The 10,703-nt window shown below is 44.6% G+C and overlaps 1 protein-coding gene across 2 annotated transcripts in view; it reads left to right on the top strand.

Annotated features, from left to right (window-relative positions):
* The first annotated feature begins 384 nt into the window (after nt 1-384).
* Nucleotides 385-10,703, top strand: part of syn1 (synapsin I) — a 35,138-nt gene continuing 24,819 nt past the window's right edge. Inside the window, exons 1-3 of one of the 2 annotated variants that reach the window (XM_035383253.1) lie at nt 385-1,530; nt 5,029-5,086; nt 10,038-10,129. In XM_035383253.1, the coding sequence (XP_035239144.1) occupies nt 1,229-1,530; nt 5,029-5,086; nt 10,038-10,129 (452 nt within the window). In that variant the 5' untranslated portion in view covers nt 385-1,228. The remainder of the gene's footprint in view (nt 1,531-5,028; nt 5,087-10,037; nt 10,130-10,703) is intronic. The other variant, XM_035383254.1, reaches the window with a different exon arrangement.

The following is a 10,703-nucleotide window of genomic DNA, read 5'->3' as shown; positions in this document are numbered from 1 at the left end:
AACTATTGTAACTCGAATACTGTTGGTCTTTATTGGATACATAGCCTACACACCCAGAAAATGTAGCTGTTTTTTATTTTACTTTTTGCAGTAAATTTAGCCAATAATTTTTGCAGCCTATATAATCTTTAATACAGCTTTTGGATACCTGTCTGCAGAGGCTGTGGCTTTGCACTCAAAAGGAAGGAAGATCCATTTGGCTAGATCTGCGGCGCGTGGACGCACTTACATACAGCCCACACACAGGCAGGCGTATCTCACCTTCTCCTACCATGGCAACGCCCCGCCCTTTAATTTTTCAGTGAACCTCCCTCACGACGCACCATCTCAACCTGTCCCCAATTCTCGCAGGATAAACCAAATGTCAGCTTGAGCTCAGTTCAGGGGTGGTGACGAGGGGCGGAAGGAAAAAATAGTGTGGAACTTCAGTGGAGTGGGAAGGGGGTGGTGCAATAGCCGGAAATTCTGGAGCCCCATCCTACCTCCGACTCCGACGAGCATAGCCAGAAGCATCGTTCGCGGGGTCTGAGGCGGAAAGGGCGCACGGCTCGCTCTCTGAGTTCAGCAATTATTTTAATCCTGTTCATTTTTATATTTACGCAGCACAAAACAAAAAACTGTACCAAGAAACCGCTGTGTGCAAATTAAAGAAAATCAGTGTTTAAACCCGGGGTAGCCTACAGCATCCTATGGCGGTATCAGTGCATTCATGTCCGCTATCAATTTGTCGGTCTATAGATAAACATTTTATTTTCAGTTGTTAGTTATTATCGACTTAACACGATGGGATGTTAAAAGACGCAGGTCTGAGTGCGAGGAGGAATTCTGAAAAGGAGCATTTTTATGGAAAAGCATAGGCGTGGATTTAATAGTCCTTTCCTCTGATTTGAGTTAAATCAAATTTAGGCTACAGGAAAGTCTTTTAGGTTTTTCTTTCTATTTCCACTGTTTGCATTTCCCAGGGTGCTACCTTGACTGTGCTCACAGAAAAACGTGATCCTCTTAGGTTAGCCCCGGCATATCGTGAACCGCTAGCCTATATTCCATCTGTTAACGGAATCGTGTTCATTTTCTCTGTACCTGGCTCTTTATAGCTAGCCCCTATACGAAGACGCGTCATATCTGACGGAGCGTACATCCAGTTTGGGGTTGTCTCAGGACAGACACCGACTGAAAACTAGGAAAATCAGAGTTTCTTTCGTTTTCCTCGGTATCTTTGAACGCCAAAATGAATTACCTTCGTCGCCGACTGTCGGACAGCAATTTTATGTCCAATCTGCCAAATGGTTATATGAGTGACCTGCAGCGTCCCGACCCGCCACAACCTAGCCCCGCCGTGTCCCCGGGCCAAACGGAGCGCCGTCAGACCAGCAGCCAGTCCGCAGGAGCCGGCTTTTTCTCCTCAATCTCTAATGCTGTCAAACAGACCACTGCGGCAGCGGCCGCAACTTTCAACGAGGCGGCTGACAGAGCCAGCGGTCCGACGAAAGCCAAGATCCTCCTGGTTATCGATGACCAACAGACAGACTGGTAAGCCGACTGAACGATCGTGTTCCCTGATAAATACTTTGATTATGCAAATACCTATTTTGTCAGTACAGTAATGAGTTCACGTTTAGATTTGCCACTGCAATAATTAGAGGAATTTAGGCTTTATTAATAGGAGTTTATAGATGGCTGACTATGCACGTTCTTAAAATTATTGTAAGTGTGAACATTGCGTGGGATCCTTGATGGAATAAGGCTACACTCGTGCGCATCACTGAGTCGGATCAAAATGAGTCAGCATTATTTACATCGGCGGCCGAAAAAATATTACGAGCGATATTTTCACATAATAACCTACGCATCGATTTCAATTTAACCTAAATTGATACAAATAAATTAAACTGAGCAATGTTACCCATGTATACATACATGACTGGTAACTGGTGCTTTCTTACCGGAGGCTGTACGTTTGCACTGTAATCACACATAACTTACTGCTCTGGGAGGAAACAGCAAAATGATATAGCGCATAATAGCTAAGAAATAAATATTTAATTAGATGCCAAGGAGAAGCACGGATGCTGTGTTTCGGCCAAGGACGCCACCAGGGGGTAGCATATTAGCAAACTCGAATAGAGGCAATGATGGTTTGTTTGCGATTCACCGTAGGTGTCGCTCGTTAGATTCATTGATGAGGTTTTGCCACACTTCAGAAAACAATAAAATTCACATTCCATATAGTAACGTTTGGAACGATAAAAGCAACAACAAAACCTAACTATTCTGTCATAAGTTTTTAACGCAAAAATCATTGGCCCACGTTTATTAGCTGTTTATTATCAAGTTAATGAGTTATCAACGAGTTAACCCAGCCATGTAATACCGCATTTTAAAGGAAGGTTGTCAAATTGGGCGGCTAGAAGATTGATTGCATGACTGCCAATGTTGCTATCAATTCTACTGTTTTAATACGTCAGTTGTTGACAAGCAAATCACAGGTGAAAATATATCATTTCAGGATTACATTTTGGTGACTTGTGCTATATGTGGCTAAAGCTGTTTCTTGTACAGTACAGTGCATGCACACCCACACATGTTTACCTAGCAACCATTATACAACGCAAAGCAGTAATACCTTCATATTCCAGAGATTGCAATTTCCAGCCATTTCCTCTCGGCCATGTAGTAACTGGCCCTATAGAGTGGCTCAGTCAGTAAAGACTCACTACGAGTGCAGGCTGGACCCTATAGAGTGGCTCAGTCAGTAAAGTCACTACAAGCACAGGCTGGGCCCTATAGAGCGGCTCGGTCTGTAAAGACTCACTACAAGCACAGGCTGGGCCCTATAGTGCGGCTCAATCAGTAAAGACCCTCATTATGAGTGCGGGCTGGGCCCTATAGAGCGGCTCAGTCTGTAAAGTCACTACAAGCACAGGCTGGGCCCTATAGAGCGGCTCGGTCTGTAAAGACTCACTACAAGCACAGGCTGGGCCCTATAGAGTGGCTCGGTCTGTAAAGACTCACTACAAGCACAGGCTGGGCCCTATAAAGCAGCTCAGTCTGTTAAGACTCACTACAAGCACAGGCTGGGCCCTATAGAGTGGCTCAGTCAGTAAAGACTCTCACTACAAGTTCCAGCTGGGCCCTATAGAGCGGCTCAGTCTGTAAAGACTCGCTATGAGCGCAGCCTGGGCCCTATAGAGTGGCTCAGTAAGTAAAGACCCTCATTATGAGTGCGAGCTGGGTACTATAGATTGGCTTAGTCAGTAAAGGCTCTCACTACGAGTGCAGACTGGGTCCTATAGAGTGGTCCAGTCAGTAATGACCCTCATTATGAGTGCGAGCTGGGTACTATAGATTGGCTTAGTCAGTAAAGGCTCTCACTACGAGTACAGGCTGGGTCCTATAGAGCGGCTCAGTCTGTAAAGGCTCTCATTATGAGCACAGGCTGGGTCCTATAGAGCGGCTCAGTCAGTAAAGGCTCTCACTATCAGCACAGGCTGGGCCCTATAGAGCGGCTCAGTCAGTAAAGGCTATCACCACGAGTGCAGGCTGGGCCCTATAGAGCAGCTCAGTCAGTAAAGGCTCTCACTATCAGCACAGGCTGGGCCCTATAGAGCGGCTCAGTCAGTAAAGGCTATCACCACGAGTGCAGGCTGGGCCCTATAGAATGGCTCAGTCAGTAAAGGCTCTCATTATGAGCACAGGCTGGACCCTATAGAGCGGCTCAGTCAGTAAAGGCTATCACCACGAGTGCAGGCTGGGCCCTATAGAATGGCTCAGTCAGTAAAGGCTCTCATTATGAGCACAGGCTGGACCCTATAGAGCAGCTCAGTCAGTAAAGGCTATCACCACGAGTGCAGGCTGGGACCTATAGAGCGGCTCAGTCAGTAAAGGCTCTCACCACAAGAGCAGGCTGGACCCTATAGAGCGGTTGAGTCAGTAAAGACTGGGTTGTTTAGGGAGTCACATTCGTGTGACAGTCAGGCCACCAGGGTGGTTTGGGTTAGGGAGTCTCAGGCCACCAAGGTTGGGTTGGGTTTCGGTTCAGGACAGGACTCCTGTGGTCTGCCTGGTGTTACAGGGCTCAACATTAAGGAGTACCTGCTGGTCCGGGGCCGCTATGCGATTGGTTTGGGCCAGGTGATTGACCTGGCCTAATCGGGCCAGTAAATAAGGCTTATCCAGGTCGAAGAGAAAGAGGTAGAAATTATGCTACAACGAAAGCAAATACTCTGTATCGCCTTAAAAAAGGGGTTATATTTATTTTGGAAGCTGGGCCAGTGGAAATGCACCTGGGGCAAGTAGAACACTGACCTACTGGCCCGATTAGTAAAAAAAAAAAAATCCTTAACGTCGAGCCCTGTGATGTCTGTGAGGAAATGTCTCTCATCTGATGGGTGTGTACTGTAGCAGTCTTATCCATCTGGAATGCCACGGACCAAAAAACTCCTCTTAGAGGTGTTCTAGTTGAGAAATGTAACAAAATGTCTTCCACGCTTGCAGATCAGCCAAAATCTGTAGTTCTGTGGCATAACAAAGCCAAAACAAGCAAGCACGTGGCTTATGTCATAAAATAACCTTTCTAATAAACCAGGAAGAGAAAGATATGTAAATTAAGTTGTACAAATTTAGTCAAGAAACCAATATAAAGACATCAGTTTTGGACTCTACACAAACCTATATTAGCAAACCAATATAAAGACATCAGTTTTGGACTCTTCACAAACCTACATTAGCAAACCAATATAAAGACATCAGTTTTGGACTCTTCACAAACCTACATTAGCAAACCAATATAAAGACATCAGTTTTGGACTCTTCACAAACCTACATTAGCAAACCAATATAAAGACATCAGTTTTGGACTCTTCACAAACCTACATTAGCAAACCAATATAAAGATGTCAGTTTTGGACTCAACACAAGCCTATATTAGCATAGCAAAACAAAGGCATCTGTGTTGGACATTGATTAGTTCTGTGCCTCATGCTTCTCTCTGTGAAAACATGACATTCAGAAATTCTGTCTTTCACTCAGGGCCAAATATTTTAAAGGCAAGAAGGTGCATGGAGAATTTGACATCAAAGTGGAGCAGGTAGGACACTTTCTTTCTTTCTTTCTTTCTTTCTTTCTTTCTTTCTTTCTGTGTTTTGCTTCTGCACTGCAACTGTATTTATATTCAAACTGGTTTAAAATGGTCATTTCTGAGATTAGTTGGCCAGGAAGTTGTCACCAGACTATGTGGCTGGTTCATAAACGTGCATCCTGGCAGTATTTTGCATGGTTCATCTGAATGTTGGCAGGACTGACCACCTAACAGTAGCGTTAAATGGTATTTTTGAGTGACACATCAGGTGAATGAAACAGACATGGGCTCCATCAGTGATGCCTTTGCATCATTAACCTCATTTCTCAAAACTAATCTACAGGTTTGTAAAAATAAGATTTAATCGAGTATTGATACACAAAGAAAGCAGTTTTCATTTGAAAAGGGCAAATATTTGCACATGATTGTGACGATGATCTGACTGAAACAAAGACAGGTGCTTTAGCTTCTGAACACTGGAACCTGCTTGATCCCCACTTAAGAAATTAACCTATACTTATTTCTGATAATCACCTTCTCAGTGCACTGCTATTAACACTGCCCCCTTTTCATGGAGGCGTTTTAAAACCGCTCATATTTCATATGAATTAAATGTTCATATTTCATTACCAATGAAATATTCATGCATTTTTAAAACTGTTTAAATATTCTTATTTTATTAAGATACGTCACTAACTACACCTCAAACAACTAACCCAGCCCTATCTACACCTCAAAGGACTGACCCACCCCCATCTAGAACTCAAACAACTGACCCAACCCCATCTACACCTCAAACAACTGACCTAGCCCCATCTACACCGCAAACAATTAACCCAGCCCCATTTATACCTCAAACAACTAACCCAGCCCCATTGACACCTCAAACAACTGACCCAGCCCCATGAACACCTCAGACAACTGATCTATTCCTATCTACACCTCAAATAACTGACACAGCCCCATTTATACTTCAGACAACTGACACAGCCTTATCTACACATCAAACAAATGACTCAGTCCCACCTACACCTTAGACAACTGACCCAGCCCCATCTATACCCCAAACAACTGACCCAGCCCCATATACACCTCAGACAACTAACCCAGCCCCATTGACACTCAAACAACGGACCCAGCCCTATCTACACCTCAAATAACTGAGACAGCCCTGTTTATACTTCAGACGACTGACCTAGCCCCATCTACACCTCAAACCACTGACTCAGCCCCATGAACACTTCAGACAACTGATCCAGTCCTATCTATAACTCAAGCAACTGACCCAACCTCATCTACACCTCAAATACCTGACACAGCCCCATTTATACTTCAGACAACTGACCCAGCCTTATCTACACGTCAAACAACTGACCTAGCCCCACTTACACCTCAGAAACTGACCCAGCCCCATCCATACCTCAAACAACTGACCCAGCCCCATCTATATGTCAAACAACTGACCCAGCCCCATCTACACCTCAAACCACTGACCCAGCCCTACCTAAACCTCAGGCAACTGACCCAGCTCTATCTACTCCCCGAACAATTGATCTAGCCATATCTACAGCTAAAACAACTGACCCAACCCTATCTACATCCCAAACAATTGACCCAACCCCATCTACATCTAAAACAAATGACCCAACCTTATCTACACATCAAACAACTGACCCAGCCCCACCTACACCTCAGACAACTGACCCAGCCCCGTCTACACTTCAAACAACTGACCTAGCCCCATCAACACCTCAAACAACTAGCCCAGCCCCATTGACACCTCAAGCAACTGACCCTGCCCTATATACACCTCAAACAACTGACCCACCCCCATCTACACCTCAAATAACTAATCCAGCCCCATTGACACCTCAAACAACTGACCCAGCCCTATCTACACCTCAAACAACTGACCCACCCCATCTACACCTCAAATCACTGATGCAGCTGCATCTACACCTCAGACAACTGTTCCAGCCTCACCTACACCTCAGACAGCTGACCCAGCCCCACCTACACCTCAGACAACTGACCCAGCCCCATCTACACCTCAGACAACTGATCCAGCCTCACCTACACCTCAGACAACTGACCCAGCCCCATCTACACCTCAGACAACTGACCCAGCTTCACCTACACCTCAGACAACTGACCCAGCCCCACCTACACATCAGACAACTGACCCAGCCTCATCTACACCACAGACAACTGACCCAGCCTCACCTACACCTCAGATAACTGACCCAGCCCCACCTACACCCCAAACAACTGACCCAGCCCTATCTACACCCAAACAACTGACCCAGCCCTATCTAAACCCCAGACAACTGACCCAGCCCTATCTAGGCCTCGGACAACTGACCCAGCCCCATCTGCACCTCAAACCACTGACCCAGCCCCACCTAAACCTCGGGCAACTGACCCAGCTCTATCTACTCCCCAAACAATTGATCTAGCCATATCTACAGCCCAAACAACTGACCCAACCCTACTACATCCCAAACAACTGACCCAACCCCATCTACATCTAAAACAAATGACCCAACCTTATCTACACATCAAACAACTGACCCAGCCCCACCTACACCTCAGACAACTAGCCCAGCCCCATTGACACCTCAAGCAACTGACCCTGCCCTATCTACACCTCAAACAACTGACCCACCCCCATCTACACCTCAAATAACTAATCCAGCCCCATTGACACCTCAAACAACTGACCCAGCCCTATCTACACCTCAAACAACTGACCCACCCCATCTACACCTCAAATCACTGATGCAGCTGCATCTACACCTCAGACAACTGTTCCAGCCTCACCTACACCTCAGACAGCTGACCCAGCCCCACCTACACCTCAGACAACTGACCCAGCCCCACCTACACCTCAGACAACTGACCCAGCCCTATCTACACCCAAACAACTGACCCAGCCCTATCTAAACCCCAGACAACTGACCCAGCCCTATCTAGGCCTCGGACAACTAACCCAGCCCCATCTGCACCTCAAACCACTGACCCAGCCCCACCTACACCCCAAACAACTGACCCAGCTCTATCTACTCCCCAAACAATTGATCTAGCCATATCTACAGCCCAAACAACTGACCCAACCCTATCTACATCCCAAACAACTGACCCAACCCCATCTACATCTAAAACAAGTGACCCAGCCGTATCTACACCCCAAACCACTGACCCAGCCCCACCTAAGCCTAAGGCAACTGATCCAGCCCTATATACACCCCAAACAATTGACTCAGCCCCATCTACATCCTATATAACTGACCCAGCCATATCTACACCCCAAACAACTGACCCAGCCCCATCTACACCCCAAACAACTGACCCATCCATATCTACACCCCAAACAACTGACCCAGCCCCATCTGTATCTTGAACAACTGACCCAAATTCACATCGACGGTACCCATTACGGATGGTGTCGAATACAAATACCATATTCATATAACACTCAAATGCATTCTCTCCAAATGTTTTCTTTTCCTGAATTTGGCCAATAGTATTCGGATTCAGACCTCTTTCCTCACCACTTTAACATTGCGATTCACTCAGACATCAGTGAAACAGACATTGTCAATTAGATGCACCCACCTGCAGAGAGACAGCGAGCGAGAGTTTCCCTTAACACTAGATAGACCAGAGCAACACCATCACACTTTGGGGACTTTAAAATTAAAATTACTCCACGTCGTAAATGCTGTACGATCCTCCTTCCATGACTTTCCTAAATATTTGCACTTTTAAAATGAGAAAAAAACTCAATAAAGAAATGCATGCAAGTTTGTGCCATTTTCGTTACAAAACCCCCCTCCAGACAAGAGACAACAGGTGGTTTTACCCAAGTGCAAGCGTGTTTCTGTCTGCTCTGGCACACTATGACTGGAACTTTTATATGAAATTTCCAATCAAGCGTTATCAAAACTAATTTTGCACATATAATCACACAAAAGTCATTTACTGCAATCGTGTGATTAAGGTGATAAAGCCTTTAGGGTGGGGATGAATAATTGTGGACTCTGTAGTTATAGAAATGATAGGCATAGAACTCCACAGACATATTTTCAGTTTCTCTGAAACATTGAATAAACTGAATAGAGCAGCTACATGACAACTGCGTGAAATGTAATTGATCTGTGTGCGTGCGGTCCCAGCAAACCACCAAAGCTGCGCGTTCTCAGTGGAATTGATAAGAGGAGACCGGCAGTGTGTAGGCTGTGTAGAAGCGTAGTTTTGCTTATAAGAAATAATATTGCACTTTGTATTTCTTAATGACTATTCCATTTTGTGTTTTGTCATGCACATTTTAGCTCTTTTCTCAGTGTTCCTTAGCCTATATAACAAAACTGCTATAATTTAGAAATACAAACGTTTAAATTGATTCAGTTGTGTCCGTTATTTAAAAAAAAATAGTTTTGCAATGTATGGTTTTCTCATCTTTATGAAATAAATAAATATATAAAGGTCGCTGCTGGTGCAGAAATCATCAATGCTCTAATGCTGGATAAGTCTGATACTGCTGGACAACAGCGTGATGCGGCCTTTCTGGAGTTAAAATATTACATAATAATAATAATAATAATAATAATAACAGTTTGGAAATGACACCAGAGATGGCAGGTTATGGAAGCAGAAATATGCTATTTTGTTGTTGTACCAGGATATTTTCATGAGACCCTGATTACCACTGGTGTGATCATTGGTTTTTGAGTTTAAGTTTTAACCTGTAACTACAGTAACGCAGGTTATGATTCTGATGAACAAAGTACTCATAAAACAAATGAATTCTTTAAACAGTGCATTGGAACATCACTTCCAAAGTTATAAAAAATATTTCAGAAAGGTCTGCACTCCCAGTACATGTTCAATCTTGAGGTGGCACTGTGTATGACTGCTAATCTCTGCAGTTCCAGTTTCTCATAACCATTTTTCCTTTAAGGCGGAGTTCTCAGAAATTAACCTGGTGGCTCATGCAACTGGAAGCTACAGTGTGGACATTGAGGCAATCCGAAATGGGAACAAGATTACCAAGTAGGTTTTCATTTATTCAGAAGTACTCCACAGATAAGCTATCAAGCTTGCAAGCTATAATTTTAAGAAATAGCTTTGCTCATTTTTAACCCTGATGTTTTAATATGTCAAAGTGTATTTGTAGGTCCATCTCATTGTAGCAACATCCTCTGTCAAATCAAGGGATGCAGTGAAGCAAGTGTTCTTAATCAAAGTCTGTTCTGTGAGCTGCTGTCTCTATTCACTGTGCAGTACACCATCCGTGTCTCTATTCACTGTGCAATAAACCAGCTGTCTCTCTATTCACTGTGCAGTACACCAGCTGTGTCTCTATTCACTGTACAGTACACCATCTGTGTCTCTATTCACTGTGCAGTACACCAGCTGTGTCTCTATTCACTGTGCAGTACACCAGCTGTGTATGTATTCACTGTGCAGTAAACCAGCTGTGTCCCTATTCACTGTGCAATAAACCAGCTGTGTCTCTATTCACTGTGCAGTACACCAGCTGTGTCTCTATTCACTGTGCAGTACACCAGCTGTGTCTCTATTTACTGTGCAGTACACCAGCTGTGTCTCTATTCACTGTGCAGTA

The sequence above is a fragment of the Anguilla anguilla genome, chromosome 11, assembly GCF_013347855.1.
Source record: "Anguilla anguilla isolate fAngAng1 chromosome 11, fAngAng1.pri, whole genome shotgun sequence".
Classification (NCBI taxonomy): domain Eukaryota; kingdom Metazoa; phylum Chordata; class Actinopteri; order Anguilliformes; family Anguillidae; genus Anguilla; species Anguilla anguilla.
This window is presented reverse-complemented; position numbering and strand designations above follow the sequence as displayed.